We start from the raw sequence: 26,745 nt of genomic DNA, 5'->3' as shown, positions 1-26,745 counted from the left end.
TTAGAGTGATAATACCCTATTGATTTAATAGTCCTATAGATACAATATGCATGATAGGTGGGGCTTTACAGTCAGCAAGCACACTCTTACATTTCAGCTGGATTGAAACCACAGTTCAATGTCTCAGAAATTAACATTTTTTGCATTTAATAAAAAGCACATAAAGGGGGTTTTCAAACTGAGTTTGCTGTTATCACTCAAAACATGCCTTCATTTCTTTCTGTGCCACTCTGTGACCTTTCTCCTTCTTTTTCCCTCCCAAATTAGCTTCCCAACATATTGACTACCCCTCCCTATTGGTGTCGTCTGGGAACTTGCTGAGGATGTACTCCACCTTGTCACTGAGGGCATCAGTGAAGGTGTTGTACAGTGCTGACCCCAGTGTCAACCCCTGAGGTATGCCCCTTCTAACTACCCACCAAAACTTCATGTAAGTCTTCACAAAGACTTGCCCCAAAGTTCTCCCAGGGACTGAGGTGAGGTGGACTGGTCTTTGGTTGCCTGGACGTCTGATTGTCTTTTTTAAAGGAGGAATTAACATTTTCTTTTTAATTGTTGTTTATTTTTGTATTTCAAAGCCATGTAAAAGTTTTTGCTGTATTTGCTACCAGGTGAACTCGTTTTGTGAAACTAAAATCAATGTCAAACACAACCAGAGAGAGTTTCACAATGTTGTAACCTGCTGTCAAACTCCGTGTTCCCGTGGGGGTGCACCACTTCTCCTCCTGCTGTCCCCTCAGAAGTGAAGACCCTTCCCTTTTACAGGTGGGAGACCTGCAGTTTACCAAGTACTTCTGAGTCGTTACATTTGCAATACCTTAAAAGCCTTCCAAGACCCTTCTAAAATACAACATAAAAATGATACAATTCTGTATGTACTGTCAATAAGCCCAATGAATATGGGCTGTATCAGTCAGTTTTTCTTCTCTCTCACACCGTCAATTCCAGCTCCATTTCACAGAACCTCCTTGCTAATTTCTCTGGCCTTGTCAGTCTTTCACAAGGTCTGTGAAGAGAAGATAATTGCTGCTTCAATCTCTGGCCTGAGAAGAGGGTTTGAAATATTATGTGGCCTGGAAGGAAAACAATATACAGAAAAAGAAGAGGGATGGAAGGAGATTTTAATGGAATAAAACACTGTTTCTCCTTTTCTCCCCTTCTAGCACATGCATCTGTGATCTCTAGGCTTCATATTCAGAGGCTGCATTTTAACCACTTGTAAATATCTAACCTTTTTGCTTTTCAAAACACCTTGTAATATAAGGCTTTTCGTGAGAATGCTGCTATGCTACGTAACCCCTACCTGCTGAAAAAGGTCCTTCAGGAAACCTGTTACAAACAAACCCCCCCACACCACAAAAGGGAGCGCACTCCTCCTGCGGCACACCTGCTCCGAGCAGCGGCGTGCTGCGGGGAGGCAAGCTGGGTGCCCCCCCAGCCCAAGTCGGGCTGACCCTGCCCGTGCCCCCGCCCCTGCCCCTTCTGACGGGACCCGGCTGGCAGGGACCGCCCCAAATGCTCCGGCTCCCTCAGTACCGGGGCTGAAGGGTCTGCTGAGCGAGAGGGATTTTCGTAAGAAAACAAGTTTCAACCTGTTTTAAATTAAAATGGCAGCGGGGTCCACGCCTTACCCTCCCTGGGGCTCGGCAAGGGGAGTGGGGAGCCTCGGCCACCCCACCCCGCCCCGCCGGGCCGGGTGGGGCGGTGGGGCCGGGCCGGGCCGGGCCGGGCCGCGCTTTCCGCAGCGGCCTGGCGGGGGCGCTGCCCGCCCGGCGTTGCGGGCCCAGCGCGGCGTGTGGCGCCTCCGCCGGCCCCGGGCAGCCCGCGGCGGCGGGTGGGAGAGCGGGGCCGGCGCCTCCCGCCTTTCCGCACCGCTTCCCCGAGACGCGGGGGAACGCTCGCCCCCGCCGACAGCCCCGCTCTGCCCCCACGAAGGGTCGTCCTTCGGCCGCGGAGGGGCTCGGTGACCCCGCGGGGGAGCCGCCGTCGTCGGTCCGGCTGTCCCAGGGGCTCTGGGGGGCAGCTCCCCGGGCCGTGCCCCCTCGGCGCTGTGCCTCTCACTTGCCAGGGAGAACGCGGACGGGCAAGCTCTCCGGATAGCTTGCGGAGCGGAGGCAGCCCCCCGCCGCTGCCCGGCCGGGCCGCCTTGCCCCCGGCCGGCCGCAAGCCGCTTCCCCGCGCCCCCGGTGTGTCGGGCAGGGGGGCTGCCAGCCGGGAAAGTTGGAAAGGCCTTGGGGAGAACGTGGGGCAGGGGGCTGGCAGCGAGGTGACAGGCGCAGAGGAGGAGCGGGGAGAAGCCGCACCGGAGCACCGGGAGGAGCCGGAGGAAATCTGCTGGCGGCGCGTCAGGCGCCTCAGGGGTAGGGGGAGGACCGGGAGGGGAGCACCGCTCCGGGGTACCGCTGGCAGGGAGGGGAAAGCAGCGCCAAGAGCCGGGGGAGGAGGGGGGAGCGCCAGTGACCTGCCGCAGATCAGCTCACCCGCCGCCGAGACAAGCCGCCGCCGCCGCGGGAGGATGCACGGAGCACCGGCTGTCCGCACGGCTCCGCCGCCGCCTCCCGCGGGCGGCTGCGGGCAGCGGCGGGAGGGCCAGCAGGGATAGGGGAAAGTGGGGGAAGTTGTGCGCTCCGGGCGCAGGGCTCCGTGCCCCAGGGGGCCGGGAGAGCACCGCCGGCATCAACGCGGAGAAAGTAGGGTTGGAAGGCAGTTTCTGGGCTCGCTGCCGGCGAAGCGCCTTTAACCATCATCCCAGGGATGAAGGGGAAGTGGGAAAGTAACTCGGAAAAGTGAATGGGATTCTTATCTGTCTTTTTTTTTTTTCCTTCTTTTTTCCTCCTAATCCGAAAGGACCTGTTTAAAGGGAAAGCAGAAGCCGCCGTGTGCACCCGCTGCCGGGAGAGACACGAGGACGGAGGGCACTGCACACTGGCACCCCTGCCTGTGCTGGGCGAAGGTGGGGGATCCTGCGCTCGGTTCTCCCCCAACATGATCGTGTACCAAAGCAGCTACACGTACTAAACAGATTCATCATGCGACAGAGCGCAGGAAGGTGAGACCGATGCAGAAACAGAAACTAACACTGAAAGGAAGAGGGGAAAAAAAAAGACAGCGACGGCGAATTACTTCCAGAGAAAGTGGGTGGATGTTGTTGCAGCAGCGACTTGGGATTTTAGGGGATGCATCCTTACATTTTGCTTCTCTGTAGTCCGAGCCTCCCTTCTCCGGTGGCAGAAAGCGGCTGTACTTGGCGGTAGGAAAACAGGAGGAATAAGCAGGAGGGTTTCGTTCAGCAGTGCTTGTGGTGCCCTACTGATCTGCTTTAAGGATTTTTTTTTTTTTTCCTGGTGGACGTTGATTTCCTGACCTTGATTTTGAGTCCTTTGAGTTGCATCGCAGTTTTGGGGTTGTTTTTATTTCCTTTGGCGAGAAGTGAAAAGGGGGAGGCTGGCTTCGGTGCTGAAAGTTGCAGTCATTATTATTTTGGAGCCAGCATGTGCACCAACATAGTCTACGAGTGGCTGAAGACCCTGCAGCTCCCCCAGTACGCGGAGTCCTTCGTCGATAATGGCTACGACGACCTGGAGGTCTGCAAGCAGATCGGAGATCCGGACCTGGATGCCATCGGCGTTGCCGTGCCCCACCACCGACGCCGGATCCACGAAGCCGTGCGGCGGCTGAAGGAGGCGGACGAGACGACGGCGGGGCTGTACTTCACCCTGGAGCCGCAGCCGCCGCCGCCCCCGCGGCCGGCGCCCCCCGCGGCCGGGCGCTGCCCCCGCCGTGCGGCGGGGCAGGAGGGGGTCCGGCGGGGGGCGGCCCCCCGGCACCGCCCCGGCGGCCGGCGGGAGGCGGCCGGCGGCGGGGGGCTGACCGCCTACCCCAGGCTGAAGCTGAAGATCATGATCCGGGACAAGCTCATCCGCGACGGCATCAACCTGAGTAAACCCCCCTACTCCAACAAGGTAAGAGGGTCCCCGCCGGGCGCTGCCCCCCGGAGGGGCCGTGGCTCCCAGGTGTGGTGGGCAGTGGTGACAGCCGGGCAAGTCCTCCCACAGGCAGGGGTTGGGTGACCTCCAGCTGGAGGTGAGGAGGTCTGGCAGGGCCTGGTCCCATCTCTGCCGTGCACTGGTGCTCAGTGTCTCAGCCGTGTCAGCGGCATTTTTGGAGAGAAGCATGGTCGGGACTTAGCACCGGCCAGGTGTGAAGAGGAGTGGGGCCAATGCCGGTCAGATCCACCAACACTTGGCCTGATGTGGACTTACAGGGTGGCGCAGCATTGCGCTGCATTTTGGTTTCGACTCTTTTTTTTTTTTTTCATTAACCAGTTCTTTTAGTCCAGTCTAGTTTGGAGCATGAAGGCAGAAATTGACAGGATGGTCTTAGTGGTTTGGGGTTTTGTTTGTTTGTTTTTCCTTTCTGTGAAACTTTTCCATTGTGTTGGAGAGTGATGGCTTCTCCCATCTTTTGTTAAGGGTAATATTTTAGTGTAAGTTTCTGTTGGAGAAATGGCTCATGAAGCAAGTGGTAATGTGGCTGGAGGAACAACTCTTTCTGTTGCCTGGATTTATTTACTGGGGGAGGGTAGTGACTGGTGCATGTCAAAACTGTTCATCAGCCGCTCCAGCGCAGGTCAGTCTATATCCAGGACACATGGGCTGCTGAAAGCAAAGGCCAGAAAAGTGCAGGTCTCAGAAGAGTACATTCCAGTTGGATGAAATCCCAGTATTTACCTAATTCTTATCTTTTGAAAAGGTTAAAACATAAAATTAATGTGGTTTGGAAGATGGAATTGTTTTGCCAAAAATTTTCTGTAGGTTTCCTGCAGAAAACATCATATGCAGAATAAGTAAAACCATGGAATTAAATGGATACTACTATGGAGGAGAAAAGGATTTGTGAAAGAAAATAAGGCCTTATAGTGCATGGTTGCTTCAGAGTTCAGAATGATGTGCTTCAAAGTTGTTTGATGACCCAAGTTCTCTATTTTCTTTAATGATTTGAAGTCTGATTTTTCAGAAAGACCGAGCAGTTGCAGTTGACCTTCAACTTGTGGGTACTTTTTACCTCTGAAAATCTTATGAAGGTATGGAAGCAAGGTCATGGGGAAGTCTGCAGGTCTGGGTTTACAGAAATGTAAGGAATTTAAATTGAGAATTAATTATCTGCTGTGGGGGACCTGGATGTGAGGATGAGTAAAACTCAACTTGGATAACAATGTGGAGGTGCAGATACTAAGACTGATAGGACAGTAAATTTCAGGACCCCGATTTTTTAACGGCTTGGTGATAGAAGGCTACTACTCACTTCTCAAGTACAGCACAGTTGCCTGCTTTGATATATTTGTTTGTTCTCTTTTCCTGAAACATTTGGCTGATGACATTGTCAGAGACAGTGTATCAAATCTGATAGGACTGTAGCCAAATCTAACAAAACATCCATGAACATCTAGTCTAAGTACACCATCTTCCAAAAGTTACTGTATCATTTGACAGAGATTTTTTTTTTTTCCCTCCCTTTGAAGTGATACATCATTGGACTGACACCCATCTGAAATTACCATTACATGTCTTATATAAAAGAACTTCTATGAAGGTTCTGGCTTATTGATGTAGCTGCAGCACATTACCCACCTCCACAGCTACATTTCCCTTCTTTCTTTTGACTTCGTGTATGTTCATAGTCACCAATTCTGTTTTACCAAGTGGATCTTCTGCCTTCTCTCTTCTATATCTCCTCCTTGGGAACTGTAAAATTTCTAAGATGCCAGCATATGACATCAAGGAAATTCAAATTTTTGGCATTGATTTCTTCTTTAGCTCACCTTATTTTAATTTGATGGGTCTGATAATAGTGTGGATTAACTCTCAGGGCAAGCTCATCTTACACAGAAAGCATCACTCAGCTTTATTTGGTTTAAATCCAAATGCAATATTTTGAAATAGAAAAAGGAACCAAGCTTACTTTCCTAGTTTTATTTCAGCCTGTGGTGTCAATGTATTTATTTTGGATGATAAATGCATATAACATCATTTTTTTTACAGTAATAGAAAAACTTTCTCCATCTCCTCAGTGTGAATCACTTCACATCGTAGCATGTTGCAAGAAACGATCAAGCTGGCAAGATTTGAGTGTGTGTTGCTCAACATCTTATTCTGAATGCCACCCACTGTAGCAATCCATCTCCAAAATGGCTTAAAGGGAATAGCAAAAGATGACGTCACTGTACATTATTCATTGGATGTTGGTTAGAGCAAGAAAAATAAAATACTGTATTCTTTCATTTGGGAAAGAGCCATATTATAACAGTGTCTCTTAAAAAAAAAAACAAAACACTTTAGAAAATTGTGTATATTATTTAAGCAACCTGTATTATACGTTTTGTATAGAATATGCAGTGTACAGATTTCTGCATGTCAAAAGAAACTGGATGTGTTCGCTGCTGTTCACAGGATTAAAGAATCAGCTTGAGGCTTGTGTCAAGTTTTTTGTCTACATTTATCAAATGTCCATCTAGAGATGGTCACGTGGGTATTCTGGAGCAGGGCACTAGACATTGACCTGTTTGACATCTGTCTGCATTTCTGGTGCTGCTGAGCTGTTAACTAGCCTTCTGCTTCCCTCCATGGCTTACATGGAGAACATCATCATCTTTTCCTCTTAACATCTATGAATGGAAAGTAGTAGCTATGAATGGAGGAGCATGCTTGTGTGTGTATATATGTATGTACACATCTATGTATATGCATTTTACTTGTTTCCTGAAGAATACTTCATGTGTTCAGTTGTGTAGTTCTCTGACAATTTTGGAGTTTTATTTGAAAACATCCCTGAGAACTGGAAGTGCTGCTCCTCTGCCTTGTTTATAACCTTTTGCTAGCTGCCCAAGCTGTAGACATGTCAATAGATCAAAAAAATGAGTATTGGATGTGGATGTGTTAAAAGCATCCTTTTGCTGTCCTTTCAGTGTTGTTGCTTTATTTTCAGATGAAGGGTGAAACAACAGAGTGGGAAAGATAGAAATGTATTGGGATGGTAAATTTTAGTTTAACCTAGTTTGATTACAGTCAGCAAAAATTACTAACAACTACTTAGCAAAGCTTAATATAAATCTCTAAAAGACGTGCAAACTTTGGATTGAAGCCATGTGTGTGGGTGACTTCAGACATGGAGAATTGTCACAGGCCATCTTGATTATTTCCAAGGAGAATTAGAACAAGGCCTCACCTCTTCAAATTGCATCTTATATATTTTTCAGGTATAAACCAAGAAATATAACTGTAATTCAGGAGAACTCTACAGAAGTCAGTTTTTCTTCCATGTTGGTGATGCTACTTAATAGTCAAAGCCTTCTGTTTTAGTTTCATGCCTGCTGTTGCTGGCTGATAACCTTAGAAGACTCATATATCTAAGAAGCTTCTTGTGGAGGTGATAGGCTTGAAATCCCTTCAAACAAGAACCCGTAGTACTTCTCTGAATCAAGTGAAACACCTGTGTCATCTCAAAACATCTAGCTGCTTTTAAAAAATTCTCCTTGATGGTTGTAATTCTGTCCTTAGTTAGGAAATTAATTATGCCCAGTGTAGGAATAGTACTAACGTTCTTTTGCCACGTAGAAATTTTGGGGGATGGGTCTGATGGCAGAAGGAAAGCAGAATGAGCATCCCCCCTGAGTTTCAGTGAAGACGACCGATGGAAAGGGTAGTGCTGACCTGAACCAGCCAGATCAGAGGAATTAGAGCCTTCACCTCCATACGGAGACACTTCTTGCCATGGTGGGCTTGTTGCAAAGTGGATTATGTCCATGCTGGGTTTGAGCAGGAGTAATGTCACTGTGGTAGGGAAAGCAGAGAAGCTTTCTTTATATTTGTCAATATAAAGACAAGTAGGGTACCTCATTGTGGAACATGCCAAAAGAAATTAAGTATGCTATTTATCATGAATATAGATTAAGTGACATTTAATAGTTTACTGGAATTTCGTTACTATTTCTAATTGAAATAAATGGCCTGACCTGTTTCATGAGGAACTTTATTCAATTTTTCATCTGCAGAGAGTTGCGAATACATTAAAAATCACTGAAAACATACATGCATTAAAAGCTCCCACACCAATTAAGATGATTTGCTTAGCCTCAGTGAAGTTATACTCATGTAATTTTCAGTATTTATTAGAGAGAATAAAACTGTAGTGTGACATAGGTATGTGTACGTGGCCTCATTTTCACTCACCGTGCTGTTCATGATTATCAGCATGCTTGGAAAACAAACACTAAAAATTCAGCTGCATTTGAGGTTATAATCTCAAGAGTTCAAGCAGATGTAGAAAAGTAAGAAGTCAGATCAAACTGAGTCTCTGCTTAAACACCCAGCCACGTTTTTTTAAGTTCCGTGCTCATGATATAGCACAGATTTGTGGTTCTGATTAAATCTTTGTTTAATCCTTGCCACTACAAAATGAGGAATATTTCACATAAGGTAAATGTTAAGAGGTAAAGATGCTAGCAATAGTGCTTTGAAATACACTGGTTCAAGCTGAGTCTGGGGCTGGATAATGTAGTCATCGCTTTAGATATCTACAGAAGTGAATTCAATGAATTAAAAATATTGTGCTTTGAAGAAATGGCAACACTCACCCATGCTAGAGTTAAACATCAACCTTTTTCTAAAGACCTGGCTGCTTTGGAATAACTGCATCAACTCTGATTAGCAGAGCATTCTCAGATATGCCTTGGGGAAAGCTGCCTGCCTATTGACAAAAGTACTACTGCATTAAGTAGTAACAATATTTTCATGGCAATAAATTAGCAAAGCTACAGGCAATGTTCAGGAAGTGAAAAGGTATTTTATATAAGAAACCACTGAATTTGCCTTTGACTTCATAACTCTGTTTTCCTTTAAAGAAAATATAGCACCCCATATACTGGGCAGTTGTTTCAAAGTCCTGGTTTATTACTCACAGAAAACAAACTGGAAAAGATCTTCTTCCAATCAGACCATTAAGGCTAAATGTTGCAGAATATGAATAATAGAGTACTGTGGGTATTTGCATTTGAATTGTTCTTGAATATTTTAGAGTGTATTCAATCTCCTCTGGAAATGTTGAATGTAAATCTTCCTGGGTTTCATTATCTCTCAGTTTTGAGGGGAGGAAGATCTTATTAGGGTATATTAAAGGTGGAGTCCTGAGAGAGGATAGCATCAGCTCCACAGCCTTCTCGCTCCCTTTCTACGATCATGCTCAGTTTCCCAGCATCCTTTCTCAGCTCTGGTCATGGTGGGGGCTGGCAGAGGAGAAGGGGAGCGTGTGCCTCCCAGCTCCGAGGAACTGTGAGGGGCTGAGCAGCCTGCCCCTACCAGCAGAAGCAGCTGTCCTGTAAGGGGGATCCTTCCTTTACCCTCCAAATGGCTCTAAGTTTGAAGGAAAAGCTGAATTTACATCTCCCTGGCAAAAGAGAAATGCCTGCCCTTTTTGTAGTTCCCTGAAGGGTTTTTCTTCCCCCAAAGGACATGATTCAGTCAGACCTCTGTGGTGCAAAGCTGAACTGAATTTTCTCACATAATGCGGGGTTTTGTGTGTGTGTTGCACATCAATAGGGACACCACCAGTGGTGCAGCAAACGTCTAACTAGCAATTTCACTTCCACACACGGATGTACCTGTTTTCTTTTAAGTAAGTTTGGTGATCATAAGTCTTTCTGAGGAGAAAACACATTTTAAGGAAAATATTTCTGTTGATACCCCCACCCCCAGAGCTTCTGTCTCCACCATAAGTAGGATGCTGAAGCCCTTACTGTTACACAACCATGTGTGAGGAATACCAAAGAAGCCAAGATAATTTCTTACCAACAAAGTAATCGTGTGAACCATGTTTCTAGTTTTGTTTATGACCAATATCACTATCATCTCACATATTCATTAAGGCAGCTGTGTCCCTGATTTCAGATGTGAAATTGAAGAATTTGCCTAAAGTCATGAAAAATTTTAGACAGATGAAGCATTGGGACCCACTACTGCAGCATCTTTGTCCATTGCCTTACGATTAAGAGTAAAGTTTTTGTGTAAGTAACAGAAAAGCGATCAAGGAATAACCAGTAACTTGGCTGTTTGGCAATTATTTATGCCTGTTAATTTTGCCTGTTAGTTATACTCTGTGTGCATATGTCATTATGAAGAGTCCCTATCCACTAAGGTATATAGATAATTATATGTATAATCTGAAACATACTAACAGCTATTACAGAATTTTTGAAACTGCAGCAGAGGGGTTTGAAGTGACAGGAATATTGTTATTGCAGATTAGGAATGAATTTATTATATCACTTACAGGAGTTCACTTACTGGTTTGAGACTCTTCCAAAGCAGGAGAGGACAGAATGAGTTAAGACTAGATTGGTAGCTTCAACTTTTGAATTTCTTGCTTTGTCAGTTTGAATGAGCCCCTTTGCTTGGTGTTTGACAAAGCTATCTGGTTCAATCTCTTTGTCAAGTCTAATATGATATTTCATATTGATGTGCTTATCTTGACAAATGTGGTGGCTTGTACACGCTGCAGGAATCGTCGTTTATTAAAAGAGCACGGCAGCACTATGTTTAGCACTGCCGCGTTATTTTGGGACTGGCGGTGCAGCAGGAAGGGGAGACTCGGATGAACCTTCCCTGACACAGGCAGTCTGCAAGCTGGCCTGGCCAAAGACCGTCTCTAGTGACTCATCCAGCCTCTTCAGTTTGTTCCTTGCAGATAATAAAAAACTTTTCTTACGGCAAAACAAAACAGAAGTGGTGTGTCACATGAAACACAAGTAGAAGGGCCCTCAAATAGTATCTAGTCCTGGTTCTCACAAACTCAGCAGGATGTGAGTGACAGTGATGCATGCCTCTCGCGGGAGCCTTGCTCCTCCAGTTGGTCTCATTCCCAGTGAAGTCAGTGGGGGTTTTGCCAGTGATTTCATTTGATGCTGGGTTTGGCGTGAAGTGTTGGAATTTAAATCAGCTGACAAGCACACCCTTACCGACTGTAATTGATGTGGTGGGTGAGAACAGGATGACATGAGATGAGAATGATAAATACAGCAGAACATGCAAAAAAAAAAGAAATCAGAACTTTTCAGAGCTTTAAATATCATGATTAGCAGCTTGAACAGCAGCAAGGCAGACTGCTGAACATAGATTTTACAGGTTTGTCCTAGAATAAATGTTTGGTAAATATTCTCTGAAATCTCCACTAATGTATATTGGCTGGAATCAAGTACACATCGTTGTTTACAGCTGTCCTCTCAGTAACTTAAAATCAGGGAGAAATGGCAATAGTACATAGCAAATAAAACTTACAACCATGTACAAATGTATGTCTTCCACAAATTCTTTTTTTCCAAGAAGAATGGCGTTGATTTTGAGGATCCACACCCTGAAGCAGGGATGTGGTGTAATCAGTGCATATGATGTCAGTGGGAACTTTATGGGGAAATTAAGTCTGATTCCGATGCCTGTGCCTCAGAAACCACACGGTAAATTTGATGTGGTTAAGAAAAGAGTTAAAAAGCTGGAAAAAACCTTGCCGTTCAGTCAGGGACCAAGAAAAGCTTGTACTGTTTTTTCCCAGAGTTAGTTAAGTGGCCATTTGGCCATGCTCTCACATGCATGGAAGGAAATATTTTTATTAGCAGAAAAAGGCATTAAGAACTTCAGTGGCTGTGAGCTGGAGCTAGGCTATTCATGCTGTGAAGAAGGCCAGAAGCCAGTATAAACCAAAAACTTAGTAAGTCAATATTCCATAGAGAAAAAAAAAAAAACAAAACCCAAAACTAGGAGTGGGTGCCAGTTCTGCATCTGTGCCCTTAGCTTGTGGATAGAGATGTTTGCTGGGAGTGACTCTTCTGCACTAGCAAGCTCCTGTCCCTTGGCCTCCACATCTTGCAGCTCTGCTGTCCCACAGCCCTCTGTGTACCCCAGAGCTACCCATTCCCTGACTTCTCCTAAAGCATCTCCCCTAAGTCTGCCTCAAGGCACACTATTTTCTTCCATAAGAGCAATCTCTTTCCCACCCAAGATTGTGTATCTTTTGTCTTAGGTCTCCCTAACCTTTTTCTCCCCAATCTACTTTCGCTTAACAAAGCTGAGGAGTGTTAACCATGATCTGTTTGGGTGGAAAGACAGAACTGATTCAGCAATACCTTTTTGTACAGCTTGAGACAATGCTGTGTCTTTCCCACTTCATCCCATCTATCCCATCCCATTCCATGCCATCTCAAGCCTTGTATGGGTTTCATTCCATCTCCCTCTCCTGCTGCCCCAGACTCCCAGACTGCAATTTGGATCCTTCTCTCTCCTCCCCCATGCTCTGATGAGCAGAGAGTGGGGCCATCACTTCTTTCTCCTTGGTGCTGAGTGCCCCCAGCTGCCTTCCCATGGACCAATGCAGGTGGCTGAGCCCAACTCGTCTCACAGAGCCAAAGCTCTAGACTTCGATCTTAAAAATTTTAATATTAAAACTGCCACAAGTTGCAGTTATCCCAAGTCCCTCCAGCCCCAGTTCTGTGACAGAAAGAAGGGATCGATCTAGGAAAGGAGGATGTATAATAGCTTTCGAACGTATGTATGGGACTGACTTGGTCTTTTTGAAGAAAGACTGAATGTATTGTTAAGAAAATAAGTTGTAACCTCATCAAAAGTTATGAGTTCAATGCAAACGTGTTGAAAGATTTTTTTGGCATAATTTTTAGTGCTAATCATGTGATCATGATAATTGCTTCTAATTGTAGCATCTCTGAATTATTGTCCAATTGTTTAGTGGTTGACAAAATTTTTTTCTTCAAATTTTGTTTAAACCTGTTCTACTTACAACTGCTTGTGTTGTACTGCATTGAGAATTTTTGTAAAAATGCATCTCTGATCTTTTGTACACCTTGTAGTTAAGGTTTCCTCCTAATTATCCAGCTATTAGTTTAGCAGAGGTTTTCCCATAGCTAGGGAATGAGAAGTACCAGAATAGAGAGTCATCAAGAATCGAATTTGCCCTTGAGAAGGTCTGTTACAGATCTCCATGTGCTAGTTCCTAGGCTAAAAATTTCAACCTAAAGATAAGAATGAGTGACTATTTTGGCCTCTGAGTCTACATTCTCTCTCACATCAGACCAAACATCACAAGCAAATCTTGTTTTAAAACACTATCCTAAAGAAACTCAAGGATTACTAAAGACGACTATGGAAAGGTTAAGGTGTTAACTTCAAAAAGGGGGAAAAAAGGAAATAAGGAAATGTGACTGAAACTGCACCAAGAGATCTGGAAAAAAAGAGTCACTTTAATTTCACCTGCTTTTTTATTTTCATGTGAAGAAAATTTATGGGACTTTTGCTGTGATAACTTCTAAATAAGATTTTGCCAAGAGTGTATTTTAGAGGGAGGATTTTCACATACACTTGGTATTTACACAGTGGTAAAAATAATGCTCTGTAGCTTGTGGAGCAGGATGGAGCAAGAGGAATTTTGACAATACCACTCGCTGGTTTCTGTCCAGCTCTAAAAATTACATACAGTAAGGGCACACTTCATGCAGCCAGTGACTAGAAGTAATAAAATGTCTGTGTGTCATTGCCAATAATGTCAAAATCAAACAAAAAAAACCAGTCACTCATTTTGTATCTCTTTAAGAAGTAACATTAGTATCCCTAGCAAAGGCTATGGCAAAATTCTCCTAAAAAGTTGACTTTATTTCCCAGATTTGTGGTCTAAAAACTCAAGTGTTTGAAGCAATGTTGAAAAATTCTCATTTCAGTAGTACTTTGGGTCCTGATGCAATAATTCCCTGGGAAAATTATTTTATTCTTTTTGATAGAAAGGCATGCATGTGCTGCGAAGTGAAAGGAAGGGAACTAACTTAATTGCTATCAGGTGGCAATGGAAATCAGCTGAGCCAGGCTTGCTCCTGGGTACTCCCAGGCTAGTGGCCTTGGTGCTCATTTACTTCCATAAGTATGAGTTGCACTGCTAGGATTGAATCAGTTTGGGATATTTTGCCAACGGAGTTTAGATAATCTGCAATACAGTTTGTCATAGGTAAGCTTTATGCATATCAATGAAAGCAGAGATTATTATAATTAGAGGTAGTGTGAATATCTTGTTGAAGTTGGCTTGTACTGATACTGTAGCAACTATGTGATAGTGTGGGTGCTGTGCATTTTATAAAATATTACATCACTTACAAAACTGGGTGGTTTTCGTATGAGCTTTCAGTAGCGCATATTAATTCACCTATATAGGAAGTTGTAAAAGATTGAGATGTTTCCCTAAGGAATTATTTCATCTTGGAGCTAGAGACTTACTTAAAAGAGAATTTGTATTCTAACCTTACGTATATTAAAAAGAACTGGTTATGCAGCTACTGGATTCATTAAATCAATTCCTATGGTGTCTAACAGGAAATAAGCTATTGCAGTATATCCTTCGTGTGTGTGTAATGGTTTTGGTTTTGGAAGGAGCACGGATTTGTCCAGGAGAATAAATTGTTTTCATAGAACTTGTTTTATAGATCTTTCAGTGGCTGCAATTGATGTAATAGTTAATAGTATTGATGCAGATTTGGAAAATAAGGTAGAAATTCCTTTGTGCTGAGCACACTTCTTCCTACAGGGATAAGGAAATGAGCATCATCTTAATAAGAAATAGCTTCCTACTTACAATGAATATGAATTAAATTCAAGGCAAAGGTAGTGAAGGAATTTCAAGAGCTTATGTTCCTTCTTGCCTCTTTTGTCATTTTTATCATGGAAAAATGTCTTTTTCTAGTTTGAATCTGCTATACAACTGGACAAAAATAACTTCATCCTTTCACCTAGAACACTCTAACTTCATAATCTTTTGTCGTTTTCCCTGATAGTTTGTGCAGTATGAGTATACACTTCACTAGTAGTGCTAGATAGTTTTCAGTTCATAAGGGTCTAATTTTAAATTTTCAAGATGAACTGTTTTTAACTGAAGTGGCAGCATTGTTTTTCCTTCAAATTAAACATGGTATTTAAATTCTGTTATGAACTTTTAGAAGTGGTGTCCTAAGAATGACTTTGAGAACAATTCAGGTGTTTTCACTAACACCTTGCTTCTTTGGACAGTCCCTCCCAGAACTTACCTTGGCTCTTTAGTAGTACAAGCTTGTTTTTTTTTCTTTATTCTCTGAGGCTTCCCCACCTCCCTTCTTACTATTTGCTGATATATTGTTTTACTTCTCTGGCTGCTGCTGCTGCAAAAAGATTTTAAATTTCCATTCTAAATGGCATTGCTTTTGACCAATGCTTCTTTATTTTAGTGCAGGTTTCTCTTGCAAAGTATTGTATTTACAAAAAAAACCACACCAACCTTTTTGTAGACCCTTTCAGATAGTTATCTTAATAGTAATTATCTGTTAGTGATTGTGTGTATCACACAGACAAGAAATAATATGCTAACATAGCAATATTTACAGTTTTTATATTATGTGGTTTTAGGAGCATGCATGAATATTTAGGTTTTGGTTTTAGGGATTTTGTAATGCTTTCTAAACAGATTGCAGCACTGAACTTTTGTCTTTGTGTACTTTTCTGCAGTCTATTTGCTAGCTGCTTGAAAGTGAGACGTGCAGAATATATAACTGAAACGTACATTGGTAGGTAAATAGCTCTTTGCTCTAAAAGGAGACTTGTGCAGTTTAAGCACCAAGTGTTATCAGTGGCCTTTTTTTATAGTAGAATTTTCAAAAGTAAAAGCATGTTCACAATAGATTCTGCCAGGTATGTAGGCTCTGACCCCGTTACCCCCTATTGTGAAAGTCGGTGGAAATTTTGCTATTGATTTTTGTCAGGATCAGACTGAGGTTTTTTGCTGAGGACCTACAATTCTGCTTTCAAAGTACTAAATAAAAAAATGTAACCATTATGGTTTCTAGTTGAAACCTTGCCTTGACCTAAATGGCTTTTTAAATATATTTTTATTAGCTGCTATTTTCATGAACTGGTAGAAGTCCTTTCTCTTTGAAATGGGAGGTTTTTTTCTTTCTTGCTTTCCTCACATCCCCGCACCCCCCCCCCCCCCCCCCCCCGCCTTTCTTTTTCCAGTTTGGAGACTTGTGAAGTTAAGTCATAACCTGTCAAACAACGTGGTGAAATTCTGGATCGTTTTTTGTTTTTCAGCTAGAAGTAAGGGAATAGAAAACGTAGTAAGAAAGATGTTTTTTGGTACATGAAAAATATTTAGAAGGCAAGAAAAGGAAAAAGTTGATAATTGTGCTATAATTATTTACTGATGCTGTATAGCCCTTTCAAAAGGATTTTTAGCCTGTATAAGAAGAGTACTCCTATATGTTAATTATCGGTACTTTATTGGGCCTAAACTGCCTTGGAGGAGCTAAATTTGGAAAGGAGGTATGAGTTGTAGTAAAGAAATCTCAAGAGCAGCCAGGTTGAGAAAAAAGTTTTTAGACTGCCAGTTTATATCACATTGTTTTGCAACTATTTGCCCCAAGGAGGAGATCACTTTGAATTTGGTTAAATGGCGGAATTTGTTTGGAGATGGGTAGATTGGTTTACTTTATGTGTTTGATCAATCCTAAAGGTGGAAATTTGGTAGACATTGTAAGTAATTTCCTATTCTTTTTTTGAAGTGATGTGTTTGGAGCAGTTGCTGTCTGTCTGCCAATACGTTCCCTCACTTTTTCTTCAGAATCTCTGGTTTCTGCTCCCTTTCCTGATAAACACACGTTTTTAGACCTGTTAGCCCATTGCTTGTGCCCTTGTAGGCTGTTTTGTCAGCACAGCGGGGGGGGGGGGGGGGGGCGGAAAAAAAGGGCCTAAAGGGTATGTGAATAAAACTCTAAGGTTGGGGTTTTTTTTATATTCCCAAAACTGTGTATAAAGAATAATTAAACCTTGGGTTTCCAAATAATGTCAATGTCTTTTAAATACAAGAAAAAATTGGAAGAGAAAAGCATTTTTTTTTTTTTTTCATAGGTTCATGTTTAAATCACAGCTCTGGATGTTGTTTAGACAGCTTGCAGCTGAAGAATATGTTTAGAAAAAACTCCTGCAGTTTTATGCAAGCTTCTTTTCCACTAAGTGGTAGTGCTGCATGGAACTGAAGCAACTGCATGCCTCTAAAGGGCAGAAAAAGCAGTGAAATTGGTGTAGCAGTTTTCCATGTGTTCCCTTTCAGTATATCTAAGGTTTGACTAAATGGATATTGCCGAAGGTGTAAAAGTGATTCTGTTTGTGACATCAGGTCCACACTGGGAGTTAAATGTCCTTCTGCTGTTTGGCTAATTGGTAATACCTACCCTTAGTAATTTTTGTGATTGAAATACTTGTCCAATACCTCTGAATAGTGGCAAGTGTTTTCCTCAAGTGTAAGCTGGATTTTGAGACTACTAATTGGCAAGCAGTTTTCTAACTTTACAGAGGTTGCATTACTGGCAATCCTAATCTTGGCTATTAATCTTTTTACAATGCTAAGCTGGTTTTGCTGCTAAAATTTTTTTCCTAGTATCTTACGTAAATCTTCCACGTAATGATTTTACCTTGTTATTTCTTGCCATGTCTGCCAGGTACATGGAGAAGAGAGGTTTTTTTCTTTTCCTCTAGCTTTCTGAGGGTACTATTAAGTCCTACCTAAATGTCTCTACTAAAATAAAGAAGATGGTTCATTAATACTCCTTTTAGGTTACACTTTCTAGAGCAATTCTCATTCTTTGAAGCTGGTCCCTTCTGTACTCTCTCCCTCATTGGTCTGAAGGGGCCTTGCTGGCGTTAGGCAGAACATAAGTTACTCTGTCTTTGCAGTCGATAATTTGCTTTGTTTACCCACATATAGCTGTTACCCTTTTTGTAGTGTTATGATATTGCTGACTCGTGCCTTGGAGCCACAGGAGGCCCTGAGACCTTTAGGTAGCAGAGCGAGCTGTTTGTTTCCCACTGTTGCTGTATGTAATGATTCATAGTCAGGTGCACTTTCTTGCGGTTGTCCTTGATGAGCAACACCCCTGTATTTACCAAGCTCTCCCTCCAGTTTAAGGCCGTGTTGAAGTCTAAGCCTGGCCTCCTGTGCACTGTTTCTGTTTCTCTACACAAATCAGTACTAAAAATAATGATTATTGCTGTACTGAGGACAGCCCCCTGCAAAACTTCTCTTGATACCTCTTCAAATTTTGCCATACACAGTTTGTAAATATGGGTTTCCTCATATTTTGTACTCATTTGTTACTTTCATTTAGGCTGTGCTTCCCTAGTTTGCTAATACAAATATCTTGTGAAACGGCACCAAAAGATGTAATTAAGTCAAGATTTTTGGCATTTTATTTCCGTTTTTCCTGGAGGTTTTTTTTTCTGGTATACAAAGAGATTAGGCTGATCTGACATAATTAGTTCTTGACAAGTCTGTGTTGACCGTTAAAACATCTTGTCACTTTTTGATTCATGAAACAAGAATTTTTATGTAGGAGGATCAATAAGGTTTTCCCTATACAGCATAAGAATCTTGTTCCAACAAATACAGATTTGTTTCATCCTTCTGTTATCTTCCCTTACGTAGAAAGTAACCACTCTTGGTCACTTACACCACCAGTTTCAGGAGAGTGTAGCGTGCTTTCTGGGTACACAGCAGACCATCTCCTTGCATGCAGTCCAGTTCCCCCCCTCCATGCTACCAGTCTAGTTGTGATCATAAACCTAAGCTAGTAGGTGAACTCCTTTGTAGAGCTGTTTGCCCCTACATATACAATGTCTGTTGGGCACAGACACGGATGTATGCTCTGCATTTCAGCTTCTGCTAGTTTTCTAGTGGGTCGAGGGAACTGAAGATAACTCTGTGCTGCGCTTCAGCACTTTGTGCACGAGGAGAGTTTGTCCATAGGCACTACAGGAATATACACATGCAAAAGCAGATTCTGCAAAGGAAGGTCTTGAGGCATTCATGTAAATCATCTTCTGGGGAGTGCTGTGTGCGTTTTGGCCACTGCCAAGGATCTGGTCTGATGCGTATTGAATGCTGTGTGGCATCCATTCTGTCGTTCAGGATGTAGCTGAAGAAAACAATAATGTGCCTGGGTCATGCATGAATCATGATTAAATTTCTTAACCCTCAGACGTATCTTTATGCTGTATTAGTCTGTCTCAAATATAAACTGTAGGAAACACTTTTCCTACTGGGCATGTCATGTAAAAATAAATGTGTCTGTGCATCTCCCTGCAGACACACTGACCCAACTCAGGGTCACTAGGGGTGGGACTACTGTGGGTTTTAATCACAGGCCTTTGGGATTTTACTATATACTTGCAAGGATCTCTCTCTCTCTCTGGATAACCTGGTGGTTTGGCTCTATCCAAGGAATCTCTGCTATTCTACGTTTTTGGCCTTCCATCAAGACCTCAAAAAGTTTCATAGACTTCTTGTAGGTCTGGCAATAGAATCATAGAATGGTTTGGGTTGGAAGGGACCTTAAAGATTGTCTAGTTCCAACCCTCCTGCCACAAGCAGGGACACCTTTCCACTAGACCAGGTTGCTCAAAGCCTCATCCAGCCTGGCCTTAACCACTGCTAAGGAGGGGGCATAGGCAGATAGGTATCCTACAGTTTGTTTGTGGTTTTTGGTTGGGTTGTGGTGTTTTGTTTTGTTTTTTGTTTAGAGAGGGTAAACTAGAAATTAACCAAACAAAAACAGAGACCACTTGATTAGTTTGCTCTTGTTTACACAACATGTCAGGGACAAGGACCCCGGAGTAGCCAGCTGTACAAGTATAAGCAATTGAATGGCTGACACAGGAACAGACTTACACCACAACTTTCCTTTGCTCTGTGCAGAGAAAAGCTGCCTTCTCCTTTTCTAGTTGTGCATCTTGCTGGGTTTTTTTGCAAGGAGTTAATCATTCACGCTTCTAATCCTTAGGATCTTCATCCCTTTTTAAACCCACCTAACCTGTCTCTTATGCGGGAGAGTCACAGCAGGATTGTTGTAAGTCTCTTCTTCTGTTAATAGTGGTCCAGTAACAAAATCCTTAACACCATTATCTCTGAAGAAGGACTCTTCCTGTATTAATTGCACTGCATGATGGCCATAAGTTGTCAGGATCTACCTGCTGTGATGTTGCAAAAGTCAGAAGCAAGAGCAGTTGACTATCACACCTTAAGCATTTTGCCTAACAGGAAGAAATCTTTTACTGAACCTAAAACAAGTGCTCAGTCATATGCGCAGCATCCCAAAATATAGTGTTTTGTAATGTAACTGTGGGGAGGGATGTGCTGCTGAAAGGGATCAAGTTCATGGATAAAGCCTTGGAGAGTTCAAGTGCACAAGCAAGAGAAAACCAGAGCCAAGTGACTCTTGTGTTTCCTCAAGCCTTAGCAATGGAAGGGGAAAATGAGGAAAAGCAGCATCTGTGTCCCCATGTCTGCTCCTCTCTAGTGGCGTATATCTTACTCCCTACTTGCATAATCAGCAGATCTTCTGGTTAATGCAAAAAAAGAACCAAGTGTACTTTTTACCTTGTTCTGTTCAATTTCTGTCCCTGGAGGTTCTACAGGACAGATCTGCAAATTGTCTCTTACTGATTATGAGGAAAAACTCGTTTACTTTGAGGGTGACAAAGCACTGGAACAGGCTGCCCAGGGATGTTGTGGAGTCTCCTCTGGAGATATTCAAAATCTGCCTGGACATGACCCTGTACAACCTCCTCTAGGTGAACCTGCTTTGGCAGGGGGTTGGACTAGATGATCTCCAGAGGTCCCTTCCAACCCTAACCTTTCTGTGATTCTCTTTCACTGTCTTTAACTTAGGACAACCCCACCAGAATGAAAAACAGTTGTTACCTACACTAAGATAAACTTTGGTGACCAGTGGAAGCAGGCAATGACATCAGTATGTAGGTGTGGAAAAATATTTCTGATTTAGGAAACTGGTTTATTCCTATCCTTCATCCCAATAGAAGCACTTTAAGATCCTCCAAAAATTTTTTCCTTTCTTTTTTTGTAAATATGAACGGTCTTCTAATTTCCAACCCACATTTATTAGTTATTTGTTGTTCTTTTTTTTTTTTAGTTTAAGTAGGTTATAATGTAAAAAGAAAAAGAACAACACAGTGCCCCTCCACTTCTGCATAGTCTCCAACATAGGTGTATCTCCTTGCATGTAGTGATTAGTTGCACCCATACAGTAGTTCCCATTCAAGGAATACCCCAGATTCACCAGCATGATAAGAGCTGTCCTATCTCTTCTATGTCTTTGTTCCGGTAGCTGAAACAAGGAAAGCTCTTCCAGTCTCTCCTTGTAAACTGGGCTGTCCAAATCCATGAACATACTGATATCCCTTTCCTGCATCCATCTAAGTTTGTATTATCCCTTTTTTTGAATGTGGTTTTATTCCGGATGATTTTTTATTCTAGCGTTCTATGAGATGTCTACCAGCATACACTTTCATGTATCTAGAAACATTAAAGCCTTTTCTTGTTATGAGGTATTTAATTTTTCTGATTTCCTTTCCACTCTTTATAGAAAACATATTTCTAGAAGCCTATTTTCTTTTTACTACTGAAGAAATGCAGTAGATTGCCCAAGAAGTGTGTGGGCATGTTTTTAAAAAAATTAAATAATATACAGTGTTTTACTGCTCTGTGGAATGTTCTTGGGCAGTGCTGTAGGTGGTAAGTCATATCACCATATTATAAGCTGTGTCTTGAAGTTTTTAATTACAGATCAAAACTACATGTATACCACTGCTGGCCTTTTCAGTTTTTACTTAGAGCAGATTTTTTTTTTTTTTAACTTCTGATTTTGGTAGCCATCTGTATTACTTAAACAAGCAGCAGTGCCAAATCTCGTCCTCAACATTTTAAATTTTTTTTTTAATACCCCAAAACAACTACTACTGCCCCTGCCACTACCACTCTGTTAATAAAGTAAATGTTTCTAAAGTTAATTCTGCAGGGCTGCAATTCTTGGCAAAAAAATAATTTTGAACACTAGTAAGGAAATTTATGGATTTCAATTATGGCTCGTAGTGTATCATAATTCTAGTTTTATACCCTGTGCAGTTCAGTGTTTTGGATTCTTAATGGGAATAGAGCAGTAATCATAAAAGTGATTCAAAATGCACCCAGTAATTACAGAGATTTGCTGTTGCCTTTGCATTAAAAATGATGATGATTTACAATCAACAAAATTGCAGTCTGTGGTTTTACTTCAGATACTCATGCTATTACACTGCTTATTAGTTATGGTCAGTTATTTAGAGCTTGAGAATTACATGTTAGAAAGCTGTAAAATTATTTATTCTTTAACAGATGGTAACAGTAAATTTAAAACAGACATATTAATTATAATCTTGTACATTAAAGAATACATATGTAGCCCTTTTTATCTTCTTTTGTTGCTGGAAATTAATTACAAGTAAAATGAAGTAGTTGGCTTACAACAGAGTCGCATATATATTTTTTTTTTTCCTCTTAGTTTCTATTAAGGTCCATTAATTTTAAGGTTAGCTGCCAGACTCATTTCTGTCTAGCAAGTCGTGTAAATAAGTCCTTTTCTTCTTCACCCCTCCCCATGCCCCAATACATATCTAGGAATATATGAATTATTAAAAAGCTAGCTAATATACTGAAATTGTGAGCATTTAAAATTGTATAGAAAGCAGAAAGACACACTTCACCTGCAAATTATTTTTAAATACCTTTGGAATAAGGTAAGAATATGAAGGGGGTTTGCTCACATTTCTCCTTCCTGTCCATTTTCTTCCTTTCCTGAATATTTCCACTTTCCTGATGCCTTCATGCATCAAAACCCAAGGCGAAGAGGTTACCAACTTTAAGAAGTGTTATTTCTGAATTGCACTTTGCATTTGGGAAACATAAGAGTTAAAGCTATTGTAACAATGACATGTTTCTTCTCAAGTATTAGCATAAACAGTACTTTTCCATTCTTATTAAACCTGGGTTTTAACCAATATAAGATAACGATCAGGTACATTAACATTCAAGTCACAATGTAAAATGTACTGGCATAGTTACTGATTATATAGCTGTTTTTTAGAAATACTGGCTGGAAAATCCCAAACTAGAGAAGTTTCTGAACTGTTGGATGACAGTGGTTTTTCTACAAGCTACAAGAGTATCCCAGTGAATTTTGACCAATAGTGTTGATTGATAGAATTAACTTACAGTACTTTATTTTAGCTTGCATTTTATTTATGTGGAATCTGTAGTTGACTAAAGCTTCAATCACTGTCTTGCATTAACAGTTGTATTCATCTTACTGTTTGCAAAATATCTCAAGTGCTGACCTTTTGGAAATTCTCCTTGTCAAAATTCTTCATCTGAAACGGGTTTGAAATGCAGCAGAGACCACCTTGGTACTAGTTACTTTAGGGTTTGCACACTCTGGCACATTCTTTCCACCTTAGCACCTTGTTTAGGTGGTTATGATAGTGTGAGACAGGGTGCACCATAAAATTAGAATAGCAAGATTTTGTCTTTTTTTTTTTTTTTTTTTTTATCATGGTTAAGGACTTAAGCATTTGTAAATGCAAGCATGAGAGATGAAACCCAAATCCTCAAAAGAAAAGGTTGGGTTTTTTTCCTCCCAGGATGTATTCAGGTCTAGATATGGTTGGGTATTTTTTGATTAAAATTAAGAGTCTGAAATGTTTCATTTGGATTATTCCAGATTGAGTGAACTTTTGGTTTCTGATGATACTTGGCCCAGGCTTCCAGCAGAATCTCTCTGGTCTGTAAAGCCTCATCTGTTCACTTCTCCTTCTCATCCTCTTCCTCACCGGAGGACCTGAGAATCCCTAGCTGGTATCTGGCCCAAGTTTCTGCAACCAGTCTCTGATACATTTGTGAAGCCCAGGTGGATTTCTATTGTGTAGCCAACACTCCAGCATTTGAAGTCCAGGAACTGATTGTCAGGGTGAGGAAGAGTTTGCCTAGGAGCCATATATCCTGTGAGCCCTCACAGCTGTTCAGTGAGATTGCATTCTTGTATGACTAAAGATGCCTTTTGCCAAATCAGGTTTTAACTACTGTATTTCAGTTAACACAGTGAAAGTAAAGTCTGAATCAGGATTAGGCCCTTATTTTACATGTAGTTTAAACTGATTGTGTTTAAAAAAAAAAAAAAAAAAAGCCTTTTTTAGGCAGTTAATTTTAAATCTCTGCTACCTTCCTCTGTTGTATGAGCACACACGCACAAAAACTCCTCTTTGTGTGAGAAGGATTAGTTTTGAATTGGCTTGGTCCTGTGATATGCACAAGTCCATGGTCCTGCAGAGATGGGTAGCATAAGTCAGGAGACAGGAGTAGAGGTGAAGAGGAGGGCTGGAGGGAATTCATGAACACTTTTTCAGAGTCGGGGTTTGCCTCTGCCTCCTTAAGATATGTGACCCTCCATCCTGTGCGTTGTAGATTCATGTTTTGTCAGCAGGGTTATTTCAGCCAAGTATTAACTGGAAAGGGCAGTGAGTGATGAATGAGTAGCAAACAGCCCTGACAGAGTCCTTTGCTCAAACTAGCTTTTCTTCCATTTGTCAAGAGAGTTCAAGCCTGCCCATTTCAAAATAGCTCTGGATTTGCAGAAATAAAACTGATGGGCAGAGTCTATTCTTCGTCAATTTGTAGAGTGGATTGTGGGTTAATACTTGCTGCCAATAATTCAGTGGTTTCTCTGTTTAGACTCTGTTTTCCATGTAAAACAGGAAGGACAGAAAAAGTAAGACCTTAAGTTCTCTGTAAGTCTGTAAAGCACGAACATCTGCTGGAGTCATGAACTGTGTATTGACTGTGTTTGGTAACAGGGCAAAGGCAGCTGATCGTGATTGTCCTTCTCTTAATTACTTTGTCAAATGTCACTACAGTTCCATGGAGGGAAAAGAGGTATTTCCTTAATTACAAGGAAATAAGATAACCAGCAAGCAAAAATGGGACAGACTGCCTGTATGCTGGTGCTCTTAGTTTTATTTAATCATAACTGTCATTTGTCATGTTGTATTCTGTCTTGCTAAGATCTCACTACTGCTTTTGGTCTCAATTTCTAGTTTTAAAGGCTGTTGCCCTTTCATCCTTTTAGTAATTACCCAAAGTGAATATAGGTCAGAGTTTCAGTTTGGATGTTCCTTCTGCCACTTTCATTTTCTCTAGCCTTATACTGATCCACCCTAATATTGATATTATTTTGTTAATGTCTTCTTAATGAGTGCTTTTATGCAGCAAGATGAGGAAGAGGTATACTTTGCACTTGTGAATGGCTTACCAAAATATAAAATAGTCAGACTTCAAATTAATCTATTACTTGAAGCTCAGCCTAGCAATAGAAATCACATTTGAGGCGTTTGGACCTTCAAGGGACAGTAGTAATCCATAGCTAATCTTTATGTTAGTAAAATGGTAAGACATGTTAATAATTTTTTAACACTGAAGTATTTTAATATTCTGCTCCAAAAGGGATTGAATGTGTAAGCCAAAAGTGTATTATATCCTGCTAACTCCATATCGGTCATTTAGCCTGTGAAGCCCAAATACAGCATTTGTGGCATGTAAGGCAAAATAGACCCATGACTCTCTAACGATGACAACCTCTGACTGCACAAAGGCAAAATCAGACTTTTTCAGATTAAAGCTAGCTAGATTATAGTAGTAATATCATAGTTTATACTTCAGTGCTGACTGTGGAACTCTGCTGGGAATTTTCTGGGCAGCAAGGCACATACGGTAGGTAAATGTGGAAGTTACACTTTCGCTGTCCTGGAGTGGAGCTTAGTCCTTTCAATTTAAGTACTGTGGAGTCCTCTGATCATTTCTCTCTGTGGGAGTATAAGACAGCAACAGTTTCCTGTGCAAAACAACCTGCTACAGCTGTTTGTTAACACTTACTATAAAAGTGACTGTTTGCCTTCGGTCATGCTGAATTATCTTAGCCTTTTAAGAGGAACTACTCTGAAACAGCTGCATTTACATGCATTAGCTGAAGGTGCCTAATTAGTTTAATTAATTAGCATAATTAGTTAAAGCTTCATTGTTTTGCAGAGTTAGACTGCTGGGTAAGCCTATGGGCTCAGAAAGGGTATTTGAAGTACCTGGGCTGAACTAGTGTAGCCAGGGATGAACTGACTATTTATTAATCTCAGAAGAAATAAAACATGATATGGGACTTATTGAAGGTACTGGTGGGATTAGTCTTCATGTATAAAGGAGATCTTTAAGTCTGCTAGGAGGTAGAGTCTTCTTGTATGAAGACTTACATGAACTTTATTTGTGCAGATTTTCTTGTAGCAAATATAAAACACAAGTTTGAGTTATGTTATAGTGGCTGCATATGAGACTGGAGCGTAACTTGTTGTGATAGTTTAATATAACCTATCAGCAAAAGGGCCAGTCACTCTTATCAACTTTTTACATTATAAATTCCATATAGGTTGCTCGAGAGCTCTGTTAGGTACCTGTGAATGGCAATCAGGGCACTGAGGAGCACCAGCAGTGGAAGCTGCAGTATTCACCCCCATTTCAGATGTCTGGGCACACTTGGTTTGCTGATAGTAGAGGAGCATCTTCTCTCTGATGTCTGAGAGCAGCACACCACAGGCAGTCGGAGTGCTTTGGTACTCTGCTCACCACACCCGCAGCCTGGGACCATGCTGGTCTCTCTGCCCTTTCACAGAAAGTACATGTGCAAAACAGGTAGGCAATGGCTGCTGTGACCTTGTGCAAGTGCATGCTAACCTTCTCAGCCTGTCCAAGGGATTG

At 41.8% G+C, this 26,745-nt stretch overlaps 1 protein-coding gene across 2 annotated transcripts in view; it reads left to right on the top strand.

The window, feature by feature from the left end:
* Positions 1-3,436: 3,436 nt before the first annotated feature.
* Positions 3,437-26,745, top strand: part of SAMD5 (sterile alpha motif domain containing 5) — a 260,920-nt gene continuing 237,611 nt past the window's right edge. For both annotated transcript variants that reach the window (XR_011048553.1, XM_068405344.1), the window contains exon 1: positions 3,437-3,962. Coding sequence is in view for 1 of the 2 variants with exons in the window: in XM_068405344.1 (XP_068261445.1) it covers positions 3,492-3,962 (471 nt within the window). In the remaining variant the exon portion in view is untranslated. The remainder of the gene's footprint in view (positions 3,963-26,745) is intronic.

The sequence above is a fragment of the Nyctibius grandis genome, chromosome 1 (genome assembly GCF_013368605.1).
Source record: "Nyctibius grandis isolate bNycGra1 chromosome 1, bNycGra1.pri, whole genome shotgun sequence".
NCBI lineage: Eukaryota > Metazoa > Chordata > Aves > Nyctibiiformes > Nyctibiidae > Nyctibius > Nyctibius grandis.
Note: the sequence above shows the minus strand (reverse complement) of the source record. Positions and strands in the feature narration are given on the sequence as shown.